Genomic DNA, 21992 nt, shown 5'->3' with positions numbered 1-21992 from the left:
TATTCTCGCCACTGTTGTCAAAGATCAGTTGTATGTGTGGATTTATTTCTGGGCTCTCTATTCTGATCCATTGGTCTATATGTCTGTCTTTATGCCAGTACCATTCTGTTTTGATTACTGTGTATTTGAAATATATTTTGAAATCATGAAGCATGATGCCTCTATCTTTGTTCTCCTTGCTTAAGATTGCATTGCCTACTCAAGGTCTTTTGTAGTTCCTTATAAATTATAGGATTGTTTTTTTCTAATTTTGTAAAAAATGTCACTGGGTTTTTTTTACTGTGTTGTGTTATTGTTGCTGTGCTGGGCTTTCTCTAGTTGCGGTGAGCAGGGGCTACTCTTCGTTGCGGTGCACGGGCTTCTCATTGCAGTGGCTTCTCTTGTTGTGGGGCATGGGCTCTAGGACACGCGGGCTTCAGTAGTTGTGGCACATAGGCTCAGTAGTTGTGCTTCGCAGGCTCTAGAGCGCAGGCTCAGTAGTTGTGGTGCACAGGCTTAGTTCCTCCATGGCATGTGAGATCTTCCTGGACCAGGGATAGAACCCATGTCCCCTGCATTAGCAGGTGGATTCTTAACCACTACGTGACCAGAGAAGTTCCATGCCACTGGGATTTTAACAAGGATTGCATAGAGTCTGTAGATTGCTCTGGGTAGTTGGATGTTTTAATAATATTGGGTCTTCCAGTCCATGAACACAGGACATCCTTCCTGCAGGTACTGCAGGCAGAGAAGTCAAATCTGTTATGAAAATATGTGATTATTTCTATGAAGATAAAGCACTATCAAGTCTGTGATGGCAGGAGCTTAAGTAATAGATCTGCCAGCAAGTGGCTGGCTGGTCTCCCTAAGAGAATGTACTCTGCTTTTGTCTCTGCCCTTGACAGATTGGGCATTTAGCAGAGATTTTACCAAAATCAACCTTGATTAGGGAAGACCATATTATTGAGCATTTAGATAGCTTCCATCCTTGCTGTCTTGGACAATTTTACAGGGGTCCATTTAATAAGTTCCAGGATGGATGGGGAGAGGATGACTGGCATTCAAAGTATCTTCACTCAGTCTTCTGCCTCATCAGTGAAGTCTCATGGATAAAACCTTTGGGTTTCCATTCTAGGTTTGCTATAATTCCAGAGATTTGGGATTTAGTTGCCCCAATTTTAAACTCCTTTATCTCAACTTCTAAAATTAGTATTTCCAGAACTGTGTTACTCTTTTTAGTTTGGGCTCGAGGAATGTTTTAGAGTGTTAAAAAATTTCCAAAATTGGATTTGGTGATGGTTGCACACATCTATATATTTGTTTAGAATCATACAATCATATACCTACAATGAGTGAATTTCATTGTATGTAAATTAGACCTCACTAAAGCTAAGAGAAAAAAAATCTCAAATATCTGCCCATCTCATGAATATTGGGCAACCTCTTCAAATATCAGAAAAAGTCATTGGAAAATATGATTTGTTTCCTAAATTCTCCCTGAAATTTTTTTCTACATAGAATGAGTCTTCAGAATGCCAAAAAAATACTGCCAGTATTTTTTCTTTAAATTATACTATTAAATTATTAATATAATTTGTAATCAGTGTTGTTTTAGGATCAAGAAATAATTTAATTGTTAGGTAATTGCAAGCTATTAAAATAAATATTAATATATTAGGAAATGTAATTGAAAATTCACATATTTAAGCTAATGCAAAAGGCAGCTAGCTATATATTATTTAATTCAACTTGAAAAGGGTATAATTTTCATTCTTCTGACTTTACAGGTTTATCAGGAGGCATTTTTAAAAGAACAAAACATAATATTAAGTTCAATATGTGGTGGACAGTTGAGAAATTATGTGTTATGTTTGTCATGGGAAATAAACTTTAAAAAGTAACATTTCCTGTGAGGTTTTCACCAGTAGATGAAACTGTGAACCCTTTTACATGCCCTGAGTTGACCATTTGAGGACAATATCTGAAGAGCAGCAGGCTTATTATTCTTCTCTTATTACATATTAAAAAAAAACAACATACACACACACTCACTCACATTTGAAGATGCAAGCTGAAGAAAGATACATGACCTTGAACGTACAGTTGAAAAAAAGGAGTTCTATCCAAATACCCCAACTTAAATGTCAAGGTAGAGAATTCAGGGTTTTTCTTTTTTTAATTGCTGTGGATTAATATGGGCGTGGATTTAATATGAGTTAATATTAATATGAATATTAATGTGGATAGTAGTTTCCACTATTCTGGTTTTTTTTTTTCCTGTTCTTGGGCTGTTACATTTTTGTGATGTTTCCCTCTCTCTGTCTCTGTTTCTGTCTTTTCTCTCTGTCTCTCTCTGTCTCTACCTCATTTATCAATGTGGGACTAACAGATATTGGCTTTTAAAGTAATATTCTGTCTCATATTATTAAGGATATACTTAGGAAATATACACATTCAATTAAAATTAATTGTTAGAAAGTGAATATTTGGTGCCAGTCATCCACCTCCTTACCATGCATAAAATATGACATTTTAAAATACCAATTTTTAACTCAGCTTGTCAAAAAATTTAAAATATGTTTTTCACAAGGTGAAAAAGTCTGTTTTGGACAATAGAGATGTTAACATGAAAGACCACAAAATGTAGTGGCTCTTCTTTGAAAACTTTTCTCACATTCAGTTTGTAGATGTCACTTGGAAACCAAAATGTGGCCTAGTGCAGAAAAGGAGCTCGCGGAACTGCAAATAATAAATTTGCAACTCTTAATTATTCAAGCGGCATATGCTAATAACCATTCTTTACTGATGTATTTTGCTGGTATTTAGTAAAGCATGCTAATATTTAGTAAAGTTTGGAGTAAATAAAACATATTACATTTGAATCTAATTGACAATTTCATATTTCCATCTTTTTCAGTGTTTACTTAACTATTCTCACTTGTTTGTTCTTCCAAATAATTTTATAATAGATTTTGCAGACTCTTTCACTGTGAACAACAAAATAAAAAACAAACGGATGGGGCTTCCCTGGTGGCGCAGTGGTTGAGAGTCTGCCTGCCGATGCAGGGGACACGGGTTCGTGCCCCGGTCCGGGAAGATCCCACATGCCGCGGAGCGGCTGGGTCCGTGAGCCATGGCCACTGAGCCTGCACGTCCGGAGCCTGTGCTCCGCAACGGGAGAGGCCACAACAGTGAGAGGCCCGCGTACTGCAAAAAAAAAAAAAAAAGTCAATGAACAAATTTTCCCCTAGTGCCTACAGAAGGCAGCTCTGCAGACACTTGATTCTAATCCTTTAAGAACAGTTTTGGACTTCTGATATCTAGAACTGTAAGATAAGAAATTTGTGTTGTTTTAAGTCACAAAAATTGTGGCAATTTATTACAGCAGTGATAAGAAACATTCACTATGGTAACCAACTTAATGAATAGTATGTGTTATTTTCCCTTCACTCCTATCTCATCATTAAATATTACTTATTTTCTATCTAACTGCTCTAAATTAATCAATCTAAAGAAGTCATCTGAAGACATCTTTGGAATGGAGAATAAAATTATGGATGTGTGTCACCTAAGGGTAGAGTTGTATCACTGGACATGACCTGATTGGCTACTTATGAAGATGCTAACCTGGGTTTTCTCCTCATGCCAAATTCACTCAACACCACCTATACAAAATTCAAATATAAAGGTGTATAAGTTCAAATATAACAGTGTATTTTCCAATATGAAAATCCAATACTTGTCTATTATTATTCTGGGAGCTTTGATGATCATGGGTCTCTTTTCCATGATAACTTCTTGAACTTTTTTTCTAAGTTTAAATAAATTCCTAACAGAATAAATCACTAAGACTACAGTAGTTTAGAGATAACTTTACTATTGTATTTAACATGTTGCTTTATAGATAAGTAATACAACAAATGTACAATTTATTTAGGGCTTACATGGGTCAGTTTGTGTACTGAGTTCTTTACAAACATCAATTCATTTAACCTCTATAACAATATCATGAGATAAATATTATTATAACTATTGTACAATAAGATATGAAAAGCCAAGAAACGTTAAGTGAGCAGTTCATGTGTCTCAACCTGTTTTTAATCTAATGGATGACATGGAACAATGGAAAGAATACTAGCATAGAGTTATGGGCACAAATTTCTTCTTAGCTCTGTCATTTGCAAACAGACTCTCGGGGAACTGTCTGCCAATCACAGACAGTAATACTAAGTTACAGAGATATTGGAATGTTTAATGAGTCAAGGTATTTGAAAATTCCTTGAATATTTGAATTACCTTTTAATAAAGGGAGGGTATTAACTGAAAACACAAATGGATGTCTTCAGCAACAGCGATTAACTAAGTATTCATCTACTCTTCGGCAGATTCTTCATAAAAGACCAGCTAAAGAAAATAGCTGTGCTGCCATCAAGGAAAACAGAATTTACTCTGAAACTTGCAACAGTGTTTTCAATTGGATTTGCCAATATTAAAATTTTAAAAGTGATAGTGGAATAATCAAGGATCAAATTTCTTTTGCCTAACATTAATCTTCAGGAGTAAGAATTTAAAATTGCAGTTAAACACCAGCCTCGCTTTTCTATTTTCCCTCGATCATCTTCATGGGTCCTAGCCACAGAGTAACCCATGTTAGCAAGCTAAAATATACCCCTCTGATTCTTTATGTGATAATGTAATCCAGAGTGAACCCATGCATTTATATTCATGATTTAATTCACCTTTTCTTTTACAACAAATGTGAACAAATAGTGCCTGCTTTTCTGTTATTTTGCTTTTCTTTTATTCTTAACAATATCCTATGGAAATTTCATATAGTTCTGAGTTGCATTATAGTGTGGATTTATACATTTTTCACTCCTTTACTGATGAGCATTAACTTTTTTCAGATTTTTGCTACATGAACTATGCTGCAATAAATATTCTGAATCTCTTTCTAAATAGTAGCACTTTTATTTCTATGATGTAAACTTTAAAATTGGACTTTCTGGGTAAAAAGTGTTAAAAATGTTGTTGGTTGGCTTTATACAATTTTTGTCTTAATTTAGAAACTATCACAAACTTATAAGAAGATTATATGTACAGGGGAAAAAAAACCTACCTTTTCCCCAAACCTCTTGAGAATTAGTTGCCAATTTGATGAATTTCATTATAAAATTTCACGTATCATTGGATACTTTTGTGTATATTTCCTACCAAAAAAATCCCCTACTTAATCACAATACAATTATCGATCAACCGATTAACATTGACACAGTGCTACCATCTCTAACTCTCTACCAGGTTTGCCAGTTGTCAAATAATGTTCTTTGGAGTAAAACATCCATATCAGAATCATTTCCTGCATTTAGTTATTTTGTCTCTTTAGTCTCTCAACATCTAGAAGAGTTCCTTTAGCCTTCCTTGACATTCATGACCTGATACTTTTAAATACTACAAGCTGGATGTTCTGTAAAATGTTCTTCAGTTTAAATTTGTCTGATTATTGAATAGCAGAGCAATGGTGCAATGAAGCTTTGTTTTTCTCACTGCAACCTTTCAGAAGATGCAGTTTTATTTGTTCCATTATTGATGATGCTCACTTTATTCACATGGTTAAAGTGGTGCCTACCAGACTTCACTGGAAAGTTTCTCTTTTCCCTTTGTAATCAATTAATATTTTGTTGGGAATGACCAAGATGGCCTTAACATTCCCCTGGGCTTGACTAAACTTTAGACAAGTTTCATTCTTCCTGATGCACTCTTGACTTCCCCCTTTTTAGAGCATTTTCTCTAGGAAACTTGCTACTGGAAATTCTTTCTCTACCCCTAAGAGATGTAAATCTTTTAAGAAGCCTCTTAAACATTTTACAGCCTAGAAATGTCTTTCGCCAGGACCTGGGAGCCATCCTTTTGAAATGCAATCATCAAGAAAGATTGCACCTTTGTTTCTCAGTTTCTTTGAGAGGGTAGGAGCCAAACTTCAGTGGGTGCCTGAATGGATTAAAGACCTAAATGTAAGGCAAGACCCAAAAAATTCTTAGAGGAAAACATAGGCAAAACACTCTTTGACATAAATCACAGCAAGATCTTTTTTGACCCACCTCCTAGAGTAATGAAAATAAAAACAAATATTAACAAATGGGACCTAATTAAACTCAAAAGCTTTTGAACATTAAAAGAAACTGTAAAAGAGAAAAAAGACCACCCTCAGAATGGGAGAAAATATTTGACAATGAAGCAACTGCCAAGAGATTAATCTCCAAAATATACAAACAGCTCATGCAGCTCCATATGAGAAAAACAAACACCCCACTCAAAAAATGGACAGAAGACCTAAATAGATGTTTTCTAAAGAAGACATACAGATGGCCAACGAACACATGAAAAGATGCTCAACATCACTAACCATCAAGGAAATGCAAGTCAAAACCACAATTAGTCATCACCTCACACCTGTCAGAATGGCTACCATCAAAAAGTGTACAAAAAACAAATATTGGTAAGGATGTAGAGAAAAGGAAATCTGTCTACATTGTTGGTGGGAACATAAATTGGTGCAGCCACTGTGGAAAACAGTATGGAGGTTCCTCAAAAAACTAAAAATAGAGCTACAATATGATCTGGCAAGTCCACTCTTGGTATATAGCCAAGGAAAATGAAAATACTCATTCATAAAGATAAATGCACCCTAATGCTCATAGTAACATAACTTACAATAGCCGAGATATGGAAGCAACCTAATGGCCCATCAAGGGATGATGGGACCACATTCCATTGTGTATATATATATATACACACACACATATACTAAGTGGAATATGACTACGACTCAGCACAACAAGGAAGAATGAAATTTTGCCATTTGCAACAACATGGATGAACCTGGAGTGTATTATGCTTAGTGACATAAGTCAGACAGAGAAAGACAAATACTGTATGTTATCCCTTACATGTAGAATCTAAAAAATAAAAGGAATGTATATAACAAAACAGAAACAGACTCACAGATATAGAGATCAAACTAGTGGTTACCAGTGGGGAGAGGGAAAGTGGAAGGGGATAGATAGAGGTAGGGGATTAAGAGTACAAACCACTATGTTATAAATAAGCTACAAGGATATATTGGATATCACTGGATGTAGCAATAAACATGGGGGATGATACGGTGAGAACAGCTTTCATGCACTTTTTTTGAGTGATAGATAAAACTAGATTTGACTGGATGGACATGCTGGGAGAATGTATTTTCCTTAATTTAAAGATGGGCCCTGAAAGGAGAAATGGACATTCTAGGTCAGGCTTGTATCTGAGAAAGATGAAACAGAAATGAAAATAAACTGATGTCAATAATACAATCTATTAGTGCTAGCACTGCCATAACAAAATGCCATGCACTTCATGCAATTTAAAACATTTATTATCTCAAAGTATTGCAGACGGGAAGGTCCAACATCAGTATGTCCTCTGGGTCGTACTCTCTCAGACTGATCTAGGAGACGGTGCTTTCTTGCCTCTTCTTCTGGTAATTGTTGGCAATCCTTAGCATTCCTTGGCTTATAGGTAATCATTTCAGTCACATGACTGTCTTTTCCCTTTGTCTTCACATAGTCTTCCCTTTGTAAGAGTCTGTCACTGAACCCAAATTTCCTCTTTTTATAACACCACTACAACTAAAGAGATTGGGGCCCATAGGAATGATTTTATATCAACTATTACCTTTGCCACAGTTATAATTTCCAAATAAGGCCACAGTTGGAGGTCCTGGGGGTTAGAATTTCAACACAATCTTTTAGGCTTATAATTCAACACATAAGAGAGAAGAAGAGGAATTTTATTGAACCTATACATAACTAGAAGTTCACAAAAATTACTTCTATCACCTGAGATAGATCATGTAATTTTTCATATTAAATATTCATAAATATTAAACAAACTGAATAAAATTATAATTTACCCTCAACTGCAAAGACCCTGTGTAATTACTGATTGCTAGATATTTGGTCTTGTAAAGACTTGCCCCTGGATCTGAGAACCTGGGCAAACATTTATGACAACATCTCTGTTTAAACAAACACTTTGGTTAAAGTGCATTACAGAATTCATAAGCCCATGAGGAGTATTATTATTTATCAATAAATATTGGTTATATATTGGCTTATTGTCCAGTGAAGGTGCATGCAGATTGTTTATAGTGTTCAGGTGGTATTTCTTCCTGTTCAGAGCCAGAGACAATATATGCCTTCCTTATTTTCTAATGTGTCTTTCCTAATTTCATTTCTCATGCCATGAGAAAATTACAAGTTTGTTTTCATTGAAACAATATGAATCTTCTAGAGGTTGCAGCTCTTCAGCACCATTCTTTAATGCTGGTGTAATTACATCAACATGTCCATGAATACGTTTTTCTAGCGGCTCTCTCCAATGTTGCTACTTTTCTTCACTGAAGATCACAAGTGCAAATCTAATAAAAATATGCAGAAAATGTGACCAATAATTAATTTTTTAGAAATAGGAAATTTATCATGCACAATCTTATAGCATAATTGTAAAGCAACACATTTTCCAACCATGTCTTCAATGAATTATTTAAACCATAAGCCCTGCTTTCCTAAGGAAAATTTTACAGCAACCACACTCATGAATTTAGATGTCAGAATATGAAAAAATAAATATCAGAGTGAATCTATGTAGAATAAATATAATATCACATCATGACTAAATTGAATTTTATCTAGGAATGCAAAGTAATTCTGTAACATTAAAAAAATTATAAATGTCATTCACTACATTAAAAGATTAAGGAATAGAAACCATGAGACCATCAAAATAGATGCAGAAAACAAAAGCATACAAGAAAATTAAAAATCTCTTCCTACAAAAAAAAAAAATCTCTTGGCAAACAGAAATAGAAAAGAACTGCCTTAACTTTTTTAAAAAAGGGTATAAAAAACTAGATAAAACATGACTAATGTTTAAATGTCAGAAGCATTTTCTTTAAAATGTGGAACAATGTTTACCATCAGTATTGTCCTGGCAGTCCTACCCATTTTAATTAGACAAGAAATAAGTAATTTTTTAATACAGGAAAAATAAAACTGTTATTACTAGATGTTATGTTTTATAGTATTTAAATGAATCCACAAATTATTAGAAAATTATGAATTTTCAGGATGTATGTTGAAGAGGACAAGAATATCCAAAACCATTACGTTTCTAAAAAAAACAACTATTTTAAAAGATAATAAAATTACATAATTGCACCAGCAAAAGCATTAGATATATATAATAGGGACACATGTAATAAATAATATGCAGTAACTGTTTAGAAAAATTGTAAGTTATATAAGGCAAAAATCAGTAAAAGATATACATTGTAAATGAATAAGAAAATAATACATAAATACAATCCTCCCAAAATTAACCTATAGATTCTGTGAAATTACAAGATTCTTCTAAAGTTGATATAGAAAAGCAAAGATCCAGGCCATTTGAAAAGTAGAAAAATAATAAGGAAATTACTTTAATAATCACCAAGATGTATCATCAGGCTATAATATTAAAGCAGTGAAATATTGAAAGTTCAACAGAAGGAGAGAAAAGTTGATAAATATTAAAACCATCTTACCCATGGCTGTAAGTCCATTACCGGAAACATCTACTCAGTGCATTCTTTTCTTGCAAATCCATTTTCTTTCTGTGTACCATCTAGCTTTTGCAACACCATCTTCATTAAGATAAAAACATATTTCATTCCCTGTCATATTAAACCTACAATAAAGGAATTAAACACTGTGTATTAGGGAGTCCTGTAATTTCTCCCTTGCTCAATGACACCTTTTAAAAAATATTATCTGTCTAGAGTTCTGAAAAAGTATGCTGTTACACAGTCCTTTCTTGCTAGGGTTAAGATACCTGTACCAAACTGGACCATAAGAATCTCCCTTCCAAGAATTTGTATTTGTTAAATTGACATGCAGTTCCATGTCAAGAGTAGAGCCACCAGTTTGTAGAAACCAATGGTTCTTTACCCCGGGGTGAGTTTGCCTTCCACGCCCCTGCAAGGGAACTTGGAAATATCTGAAGGCACTTTTGGTTGTAACAAGTGGAAGAGGGTAGGGGGAATTCCTACTGTCTCGTGGGTAGAGGCCAGAGATGCTGCCAACATCCTCCGATGCACAAGAAAGTGCTCCCTCCACACAGCAAGGAATGATTCAGTCCAAACTGTCAGTGGTATTGCTATTGGGAAATTCTAACATAAATTAAGTGGCAAAGTGGCTGGCAGTCACCATTTAGGGTGGTTATACTGGGGTCATGAGTGCAGTGAACTCAGTCTTTTAGGTCCAGTTTTCCATATTGTAAAATGGAAGGTATGAAGTCCAGGAAAAATTGCAATATCTGTGCAAATAAAAGCAGGTTAAAATAAACAAGTTTAACTTACACTGTAAAAGCTGTCAGCAAACAGGTAGCATGAAGCTCGCAGAATAGATATATAATCAGAGAAAACAGGTTAAAATCAAGCAAAAGTTTATTTTTACTGTGTATGTGAATCTCAGGTCTTTATTTTCAAAGAAACCAACTAAGAGGTATTTCCCCTTACATCTTGGTTTCCAACCTCTCTGGCTGACTCTTGAAACTACTCTCAGTACATGCCACAGTCTTCCCTGCTCCATTTTTCCAACATGCAAACAAATCGTGGACTCTAGAGCAATATAGCTAATGTACAGGTTCTAGAGCAGTCTGCACTACCTAAATTTAAATAATCCCAGAAAGAAAGAAACTCACCAGTTGTTAACTGTGCTTCTGTTCACCCATTGTCCTGTTTGATCTTTGGTCATGTCTCGCCAAATCCAGTGATCAGAAACACACTTGTATCACCTAAGAAAATCCTTTAGAGACAAAGCAAAATTCAGAATTTTACTTGTCAGTTTTCAATACAACCAGTTGTGTCCCTCTTGCTTTGCAGGTTGTGAAGAGTAAGGTGACAAAGTTTCAAGTCTTGGTTTCACCAGAAAATAGCTATGCGATTGTGAAGAAGTTTTTTACCCTCTGACACTCAGTTTTCTCATTCCTGAAACAAAGGTGAGAGAAAGTTTCTTTAAGGCTCTTTTGATTCCAAATTGTTAAATATTCAATATGAAAATCTATTCCTCCAGGATTTTTAAACCGTAAACTCCTGGAAAGCTAGACTTTCAACTGAGTTCTTACACAACCTTCGTAATCATCATATATTTATTATAATGTTTTTTTCACTTCTCAGTAAATAATGTAATATCTTACTTCAACTTTTCTCCCAAACTATCACATGTGCACACACATGTATACACACATGAGGGCACATGCTCACACACACTTGTGCACACGCACTCACATACACACACTCCCCTCATGCATCCAGTTCCTTTAGAATCTAATTCTCAAATTTCATTTTTTTGCAAAATATTTAGATTTCTAAAGACACCATTCAGGGAAAATTTTAATTTTCCTGATATTTCTCTGTATTCATTCAATGTTGAAATTTTTTCCTACCTTAGAGCCTTTGTTGCCATAGAATTATGTTATACACAGAAAGTCATTGAGTCTACCCTGCTACTAAATAGCTGGGAAACCATAAGTTTGACATTGCATCACTCCATGTTTCAGCTTTATATAAATATAAGGGAGTTATGACAGATCACAACACTATGGTCCATTTCTACCTGATAACAGTTACACTGATAACCTTGGCATTTTAATATACCATCTTCTGTAGCATTTCATGAATTTATTTAAAAAAAATTCAATTCACTGGGCTAAGCTATGGGTTTACAACAGAACATATTAAGAAAACAGTGTCCCTGGATTCATGGTTTCATGTATAGTGAGGAAATTTATGTAAACTGTTTGCTCCTTCGGCATTGTTTCTTGCTGTGAAGCAAAGAAGGGGTACTTGCAAGCAGAGCAGGGATGATGGTTTCGTGGGGAAGTTCCCATAATCCTCAGCGCAGGGGCTGCTCTGTTTTACTAAAGGCTCAGGTTGTCCTCTTCACATGTGTCAAAGGTCAGCTAATCCTGTATGGAGGCTTTAGGTCTGGTTTACACTCAGCCATATCAGATATCAAGGAGATACACATACTAAAACAGCAAGAGCCCTGTAGTTATACATACTGAGACAGGAAAAGCTGTATAGTTAAAAACCACCCACACCTGGCTGCAGATTTAAAAAAACAAATGTGTGTGAGAGACAGACAGATGGTGTTGGCAATGTGCTCGGAGAAGAAATTAATAGCTATTAAAACTGGGCATGAGTGGGAGTTTCCTTCTTACATGGCTATGTTCCTAACAAGAATAATGCTCCTTTAGGTAACAAGTAATACTCAGGGCAAGATTTTAAAAACGACCTCCTGCTGTTTTAGAAGAGTGAAAAAAGCAGGCAGATTCTGGAGAGAATGGGGCTGGCACATGGGAAGGTGCTTTTGTTTCTGTTTTTAATTTGTTTGCTTGCTTGGCTTTTAGCCTGAGGGAAGCCCACAGTCACAGTTGTGGCGCAGCTGAAATTACTATAGAAAACTTACCGTCTTCCAGGTCCCCCAAATCAGAAGATAGAGTTTGGGGTAACCACAGGCACGCACAGTGCTAGATGCCCATATTGAACACTGGATATGGGGAAATCTCCAGAGGGTCTTTATGCCTGAAGCCTCTTTCAGCTACAATTTATTTACATTTCATTAAAAAAATAACCCGATGAACTAACCAACCTCTATCTCCTCTTAGGCCTAAAAATGCCCTGAAAAGATGTTTCCAATAAAACTGAAGTAAACTCACTGCACAAGGATTTACCCTGTGATACTGTAGGTTTCAACAACATCACATAAGCAATAAAGAGGCGACAATTTATATAGAAAGTGTTTTGGCTGTTTTTTGGAAGAACATGAGAAAAGACAGCACACTGCACATGTGGCTGGTCATTTAGTCACAACAAGTATCGGATTTACAGAGCTCTTAAAACATACTCATTTGTTCAAGAAAGTAAATTGTTGTTAAGAACCTGTGTTGGGCCGAGTAATAGCCCCCCAAAGATATCTGTGTCCTAATCCCCAGAACCTATGAATATGGTAGTTTACATGGCAAAAGGAACACTGCAAATGTGATTAAGATTACAGATTTTGAGGTGAGGAAATTATCCTGTGTTATATGGGTGGGCACATTTTAATCATAGGAAAGTGGAGAACCATTCCTAGATGTGGCCAGAGACAGATGTGACAACACAGAAGGGTCAGAGAGATACAGTGTTGCTGGGTGAAGATAGAGAAAGGGGGCCAGGAAGCAATGAATATAAACAAGCTAAAGGATGAAGAGTTGAGGAAATGGATTCTCCCACAGAGCATTCAGAAAGGAGCACAGCTCAGCCTTAATTTTACCCCAGTGAGATCCGGGTCAGACTTCTAACCTACAGAGCTGTGAGACGATAATTTTTTGTTGTTTAAGCTATTTTTGTGTGATTTTGGTAAAGCAGCAAATACAGAGCTCAAAAAATATTTGTGGGCAATACATGAGGAAGGAAACTGAGGAATCATTTCTAAAGGTTTCCTTTGGGGTAAGGAGGAGAAGATTAGGTAACTGTACTCAGGAAGAGAATGTGGGTTGGGTTTTTTTGTTTTGTTTTGTTTTGTTTTGCGGTACGCGGGCCTCTCACTGTTGTGGCCTCTCCCGTTGTGGAGCGCAGGCTCAGCGGCCACGGCTCACACGGGCCCAGCCGCTCCGCGGCATGTAGGATCTTCCCGGACCGGGGCACGAACCCGCGTCCCCTGCATCGGCAGGCGGACTCTCAACAACTGCGCCACCAGGGAAGCCCATGGGTTGGGTTTTTTGTTTTCAGATGGCTGGGGGAGTGATCCAGAACCTCCCAAGGTTCACCTCTGTGTGAAGATGATCTTAGTCACAGGTCTCCAGAAAGAATTGGAGCTGCTTTAGGGGTGTGAACGATTATCCAGTGGGCTGCAGAAATGCAATGTAGCAATAATAATTCTTCAGTAACACTTTTGCATGATCTCTAAATACAGAAATGTACATATATTTCTTGTTTATGTTTTTTCAAACTGATGGAGAGCTCAGTACAAAAAAAAAAAAAAAGAAAAATGTGTGGAGGCTCTGGGTCATAATCAGCTAAACCCCACCACCAAAAATGTGAAAATGAATAATAAATCCATGTTTATGTTTCTATTCTAGGTAAAGGCACAGACCATTGATATAAGCAAAAGTTAAATCAAATAGGTGATTACAAAAATGAGAACTTGGGAATTCCCTGGCAGTTCAGTGGTTAGGACTTGGCGCTTTCACTGCCATGGGCCCGGGTTTGATCCCTGGTTGGGGAATTAAAATCCCGCAAGCCTCGCGGACAAAAAATAAATATATAAATAATAAAAAATAAATAAAAATTAGCTGACCATTAAAAAAAAAATGAGAACTCAAGGGTGTTTTTCTTTGTCCTGGTCTTTCACTTAATTTTGCAAAGACTGTGTTTTCATTTTAATTTCCCTAATTCTTTCATATGCCTTAAAGTTCCCTTAAAAAGTATTTAATTTCTTACTATCTTATATGAAGTAATGCTTTGGTAAAACCATGATGAGGAATCTCATCTGTTTCCTAATTATTTCTATAGCAAAGAAGATTGATCATACTTCCTACACACTTTCTACTATTATGATCCTAAAATGCTATATTATCTGTTATTAGTTGATTTTAGAAATTACTGTCTATACATTCCCCCTTAAAAATATCCAGCTCCTCTGTAGCACATTATATCAGATTATACTATCAAATAACACAATGCATTGCAAGCGTCTACAAATTCCAGGGCATTTCTCATTTCTTTACCATTTTTTCAAATGTCTTAAATCTCCTTGTTCACTTCTATTCCTGTCATGATTATCAGTAATTTCAGTATTCTTGCAGGTGAAAATTCCCATACCCTGTGCTCTCAGGTCCTGGATTTACCTCCAGTCACCTTTGACCACACCACAAATCGACCACTCATTATGGTGATCATTCATTAAAGCTATGCTTTCCATTATTGTAGTTACTAGCCACATGTGACTATTTAAACTTCAATGAATTAAAATTAAAAATTCATTTCTGGGCTTCCCTGGTGACACAGTGGTTGAGAGTCCGTCTGCCGATGCAGGGGGCACAGATTCGTGCCCCAGTCCGGGAGGATCCCACATGCCATGGAGCGGCTGGGCCCGTGAGCCGTGGCTGCTGAGCCTGCGCGTCCGGAGCCTGTGCTCCACAACAGGAGAGGCCACGGCAGTGAGAAGCCCGTGTACCGAAAAAAAAAAAAATTTCCTTTCCTCAGTCATACTAGTCATACTTCAAGTGCTCAATAGCCACAGGTGGGGCTCTTGGCTGTGGACCTGGACAGCACAATGTATAACATTTCCATTATCACAGAAAATTCTATTGGACAGTGCTGCACTAGATCCAGACAATTTCATTACCAATGTGAACACCCCCTGTATTACTTCAGTTTTAGATTTCTACTCTCTAACTTCCAAGTCTTTTCTTTCCAGCTCATTCCCTAGAGTGAGTTTACGGCCTATGGTACTTTGATGCCCCCTGGGATATCAAATTCAGTGACCATGCCACCTTTTCATTGTCCTAAATCCTTCATGTCTCATTTCCTGTTTTACCTGGCTTAGACCGTTTATCAGGGTCAATTATAATGATCACTTCCTTACGTACAGCTACAAGTTCAATGCTTGTCCCTTCCTTCACTGTACCTATCCGGAAAACGCATCCCAGTGAATCCAACTCTACCTACTCTGTACTTGCGTATGAGCAGCTAAATGTGACCGCATTCTCTGGTCTTATTTTACATTTTTGAATGATAATTTGCCAGCAGTCTTACTAATCAGTCTATTCTGTGAATCTGCTAGAAGATTACTCCCAATTTCTCTTTCTTTTTCAATTCTCAAATTTCTGTTCTCCTTTCTCAAACTCAATTAAAAACCTGGCCTCTTATCTTGAGAAAACCAAAATATCAGAAGAGCATTTCCTCTGCCCCATGAGCAAATATACAAAAAATATTTTACATCTGTATATGTAAAGCAATATCATCTTCAACCGTTTTCTGTGGTTAAATTCTACACACTCTGGATTGATCTACGGTCAATCTCCATCTACAAATTGAAGTCCATTCCATCTGCTTAGTCAAATATTTTTAACTTGTAAATATCTCTCTCTCTCTGGAATCATCATTTTTTTTAATCTCTAGTGGTTTACTCACCTTAACTTGTAAACATGATATAATATCTCCATTAAAAATAAGCCAAAAAATGTTTGCTTACACCCCTGCCACAGACACACACAATCACCCCATTTCTCTAATTCTCTTAACAACAAAAGGGTTCAAAAGCTGTCTATGCCTGCTGGATCTTCCTGTTTTCCCGAACCCACTTTAATCAGGCTTTTCCCCTCACTATTTCTAGTAAGATGCTAGTAAGTCACTGTTAACCTCTATATCAACACACCAATGGCTATTTCTCAGGATTCATTTTACTCAACCTATAAACAGCATTTGACATAACTGATTATTCCCTTTAATTTAAAATTCTTCTCCAAAATACTTTGCTCTCCAGGACACCATTATCTTGATTTTCTTTTACTTCATTACCTAATCTTCCATCAGATTTGCTGATTCCTCCTTAGCTGACTTCAAAATACTTTTGAGCCCCAGAGTTCAGTCCTTGACCCTCTATCTTCTGTGTATTCTCATTGCCGGATGAGCTCTTCCAGATTCAGGGCTTCAAGTAACAACCATACCTAGATGACCTCCAAATGTATATCTTCATGCCAGAGTTTGATGGCCAGTTCAGGTATCTGAATGGAGACTTGGCATATTCACTTAATATGTGGTAGAATTTTCAGACTTAACACATTAAAAAAATGAACAACGCTTTTCCAATCATTTCACTCTACATTTCTCCATTTCAGTAAATGAGAACTTCACATTTACAGTTCCTCAGCAAAAAACTTAAAATCACCTTTGACTTCCCTTGCTGCTCTCACATGAATTAAATCCATCAGAAAATACTGTTCACTGCAGAAAATAAGGGAACACAGGCTTTAAATAGAGAAGTATTGTTCACCTGGGATACATTAAAAGAAATAATGAGTTTACAAAATGGGAAGTTGTATTCTCACTTTGTTCTTCAATAATCATTCCATTCCCACATATTATGCTTATGTCAGAGAACACTTTCAAAGAGGGACCTATATTGGATAGTACCCAGAGAATGAGCAGAATAGGAATGAATTCAAAATTATTTACAAAAAGGAATGGAGAAAATTGAAAATTAAACCTGGAGGTACCAAAAGACCTAAAGAAAAGATAAAAGCAGAAACAACAACAACAAATGACCACAAGGAGGAGCCAGAGGATGAATATAGGAAAGAATTTATTTTTGAAATGTATCAACAGACTCATCCAATCAGGGTAATAAAATATCCTGTTTAAAATAAAGGACTATGAAGACAGACTTATTATATCAACATACTCATCCAATCAGGGTAATAAAATATCCTGTTTAAAATAAAGGACTATGAAGACAGACTGATTGATTCAAATCCTGGATCAACATTTACTTGTTGGGCTTCCCTGGTGGTGCAGTGGTTGAGGGTCCACCTGCCGATGTGGGGGGCGCGGGTTCGTGCCCCGGTCCGGGGGGATCCCACGTGCTGTGGAGTGGCTGGGCCCGTGAGCCATGGCTGCTGAGCCTGCGTGTCCAGAGCCTGTGCTCCGCAACGGGAGAGGCCACAGCGGTGAGAGGCCCGCGTACCGCAAAAAAAACCCAAAAAACATTTACTTGTCCAGTGACTTTTGGCAAGTCACTTAACCTCTGTGCTTTATTTTTCTTTTTAGTAAAATTGGCATAAGTATAACACCTACCGCAAAGGCAATTAATACAAGCATATAAAAGCAATAATAAATGGTATCATTGTTATTATATCAGAATTAAGCATAAATTATTTTGGATGCTCTTAAAAGCGGAAGATTTTGCACAGCAAAGGAAACCATTGACAAAATGAAAAGACAGCCTACTGAATGGGAGAAAATATTTGCAAAATAATGATGATGATAAGGGTTAATGTCCAAACTATATAAAGAGCTCACACAACTCAATATCAAAAAAACAAACAATCTGATTAAAAAATTGGCAGAAGACCTGAATAAACGTTTTTCCAAAGAAGATACACAGATGGCCAACAGGCACATGAAAAGATGCTCAACATCACTAAGCATGAGAGAAATGCAAATCAAAACCACAATGAGATATCACCTCACATCTGTCAGAATGGCTATCATCGAAGAGACCACAAATAACAAATGTTGGCAAGGATGTGCAGAAAAGGGAACCCTCCTACACTGTTGGTGGGAATGTAAATTGGTGTGGTCACTACAGAAAACAGTACAGATGTTCCTCAAAAAACTAAAAATAGAACTACCATATGATCCAACAATTCCACTCTTGGGTATATATCTGAAGAAAACAAAAACACTAATTTGAAAAGATACAGAACCCCAATATTCATAGCAGCGCTATTTACAATACCCAAGATATAGAAGCAATCTAAGTGTCCATCAACAGACGAATGGATAAAGGAGATGTGGTACATATATTCAGTAGACTATTACTCAGCCATAAAAAAGAATGAAATTCTGCCATTTGCAACAATGTGGATGGACCTGGAGAGTATTATGTTTAGTGAAATAAATCAGACAAAGACAAATATCATATGATATCACTTGTATGTGGAATCTAAAAGTTAAAATGAATGTGTATAACAAAACAGAAACACAGATATAGAGAAGAAATTAGTGGTCACCAGTGGGCAGGCGAGGGGCAAGATAGGGATATTGGATTAAGAGATACAAACTGCTATGTATAAAATTAGTAAGCAACAAGGATATGTTGTACAGCACAGGAAAATATAGCCATTATTTTGTAGTAACTTTCAATGGAGTGTAATCTATAAAAACATTGAATTTTGTACATTTGAAAAATAATATAATATTTTACATCAACTCTACTTCAATTTTAAAAAATGGAAGAAAACTGCAATTCTCCACCCCCTTCTCGTAAAGGTTAAACAAACCAGTTCCAATGAGCACAAACAGGGCTGCTCCAAGCCCCACCAATAAAGCTCTATTGTATGACTTTTTTCATAGCATTTATGATGATCTGAAATTGTCTTGCTCTTTTCTTTCTTTTCTTCTTTGCTCTCTGTGTTCACCACTCTCCACTAGAACGTAAGCTCAATAAGAGCACAACTCTTGTGTGTTTTGTTCATCACTTGATCCCCAGAAAATAGGATAGTGCTTGGGACATACACGGTGATCAATAGATATATGTGCAAATAATTGATTGGTTAATTGTCCCTGAAATGTAAGTTTTACAGTGATTTTAATAGGACACCTTGTATCCCAATATACTGTGATGTGAATACTCAGTTCAAATATGCTTGATCAGTTCACGTTCCTTGATCACGGATCACACCATACTCCTTCCAACTTCCCTAACTTTGTTTCAGATGCGTGCCCTCCCTGATAAATATTCCCCTCTCCTCTCTCTTCTTAGGCAATCTTTGCCTTTTTGTCAAATCTTAAGTCTTATCTATTCCATTTGAATATTATTTGACTTCCTTACTTACAGGGAATTTGAATGCACATGCATGATAAACGTCTCAGTGTTGTGAATGTGGTCTAACACAATTTTCCCCTTCATTTTATCTACTATTTTGTAACCAAAAGCTCTGCTACAGTTGTTGTCTGGTAGTTATACATTTAGTTTATTCACTTTTAATAAAGCTCATTCCACTTTTCAGTCCACAGGTTTAAACTTTCTGAAAATGAAAGAGAAAATATTAATTAGGCATTTTTTCCATGACAGGAAATTCTAGCCTTTCCCAAAGATAAACAGTATTTGATATGTGTGTAGAAGGCTAGAAAGTCAGAAGTGAACCAACAATTTGAATTCAGAGGACTGAGAGAGGAAACAGGATATCACTGATAAATGCACCTAAGGGTTAGCTTAAAGGTGATGTACAGTAAAAGGTCTATAAAAAGATATCACTAACTGCAAAATGTTGATGTTCTTTATATTTTTTTCAGTTTAGAGACATTATTATAACACTCACACTAGTCAACATCATTTTCTTTTTGTCTTTCTTTTTTACACATCCTCTAGCCATCTTTATATATTGATCAGTCCTATCCACCATGCTATGCATTTCACTGATTTCCTTTGTTTTCATATCTATACCTTGTCATTGTGATCCTAGTGTCTTTTACTGGTTCTTCAGCTATAAATATAGAAAATGGAGTCTGGGTAATACCTAAATTTGAAAGACATCATAGTACAGTGGAAGGAACTTGGAAACTGGGTAGATGGTGATGCTTCTTGCAAAAAGCATGATCATAGAAAATTCCCAAGATTCCCTAAATTGCTTTCTGCGTGTGTAATATTCCAATAAATGCCCATTTTACATATACTCATTCATTCATTCATTCATTCACCAAATTTCTACTGAGTGGTAACTGTATGTCAGTCACTGTTTTGGAGACATGGAATACACTCCTGTGAGTATACATGACAAAAATGTTATATATATATATATATATATGTACACACACACACACACACACACACATATGCAATGGAAAAGAGTGAAACAAGAAAGAGGAACAAAAATGTGGCCTGGGGTGGGGTGGAGTGGAAAGTTGTTCTAAACTCTAAGAGGCAAAGGTTAAGTACCTAAAGTCTAAGACTCTGTGCTCCATAAGGACTAGTGCCATGACTTTTTCCATGAATACTCGCTATTAATTTCAGTGTCTGACACATAATTAAATTAATGAGATATTTGCTTTAAAATAAAAGAGATAACTTATATAACACTCAACCTCTACAATATTAAACAAAGGTTTTTTTTTTTTTTTTTTTTTTTTTGCGGTACGCGGGCCTCTCACTGTTGTGGCCTCTCACTGCTGTGGCCTCTCCCGTTGCGGAGCACAGGCTCCGGATGTGCAGGCTCAGCGGCCATGGCTCACGGGCCCAGCCGCTCCGTGGCATGTGGGATCTTCCCGGACCGGGGCACGAACCCATGTCCCCTGCATCGGCAGGCAGACTCTCAACCACTGCGCCAGCAGGGAAGCCCTAAATAAAGGTTTTTATTCCAAATTCAAACTCATCAGGATATTTGGAATAAAGACTTCTTCAGCTATACTTTCCTAAGCCAAGAAAAGCGGGAGCGATAAAATATGCAAGTAGAAATAAAATGTCGATGATAGGCCTTATAGGGTAATTGAGAGATAGCTGGAAAAGCCTCTGGATTTCGGAAAAGAGAAAAGAAAATTTTGTTGTATCTATCGTTTTTTCCTGCAGTTCTCTGCTTAATTTTTGCTGAGTAACTCAGCTTGTATTTATAGGGTAGGTGGAGAGAGGAAGCAGAATTAAGACTAATGTTATCAGGGCCTCCTTTGACCCTGACAGCCTCTGTACTTACCCAGCATATTTCTAACACCACGAAGTCATGCTTGATGGATACAAATAAAGGCAAATATATTTTTATGAAGCATAGATCCAGCCATAAGACACTCGGCTTATGGTTAAAGTTATCAAAGATCCAAAAGCCATTCCTGGAAATTTACTTTAAAGTGAAAACATTACTGAAAGACAATACATCAAGACATTAACTTTGTATTATTTCACTTTATTAGATTGTTTTCCTTTGATGCCTAAACTTAAGCCATATAAATCCTGCCTCATGTGGAGTTCTCAAATTTTTTAAAACTTTGATTTGCAGGGGCTAAAGAGTATAATATGATTTGAATATCCTCGACTCATTACTTAAAATGTCAGCTTGTTCAGTTTTTCATTTTAATGCAATCAAATAAATGGACGGATGAATTACTCTAAAAAAACCCTTTGATTTGCAAAACATGCAAGAATTTGGATGAATTGTAGGTCATAATTAGACCT

General features: G+C 36.4%; 2 protein-coding genes across 2 annotated transcripts; one reads left to right on the top strand and one right to left on the bottom strand.

Moving 5' to 3' along the window:
• Positions 1 to 2043: 2043 nt before the first annotated feature.
• On the top strand, positions 2044 to 4472 carry LOC307060491 (uncharacterized protein; the record flags this gene model as incomplete). The annotated part of the gene is made up of 2 exons (XM_079714986.1): positions 2044 to 2128; positions 4288 to 4472. The coding sequence occupies 2 exons, from the start codon at positions 2044 to 2046 to the stop codon at positions 4470 to 4472; spliced, it is 270 nt and encodes an 89-aa protein (XP_079571112.1).
• Positions 4473 to 9638: 5166 nt separating this feature from the next.
• CLEC2B (C-type lectin domain family 2 member B) lies at positions 9639 to 15812 on the bottom strand (the record flags this gene model as incomplete). Its single annotated transcript, XM_079714985.1, has 3 exons — positions 9639 to 9747; positions 10762 to 10844; positions 15783 to 15812. The coding sequence occupies 3 exons, from the start codon at positions 15810 to 15812 to the stop codon at positions 9639 to 9641; spliced, it is 222 nt and encodes a 73-aa protein (XP_079571111.1).
• Between the last annotated feature and the right edge of the window lie 6180 nt (positions 15813 to 21992).

Source organism: Hyperoodon ampullatus, assembly GCF_949752795.1.
Source record: "Hyperoodon ampullatus genome assembly, chromosome: 11".
Lineage (NCBI taxonomy): Eukaryota > Metazoa > Chordata > Mammalia > Artiodactyla > Ziphiidae > Hyperoodon > Hyperoodon ampullatus.
This window is presented reverse-complemented; position numbering and strand designations above follow the sequence as displayed.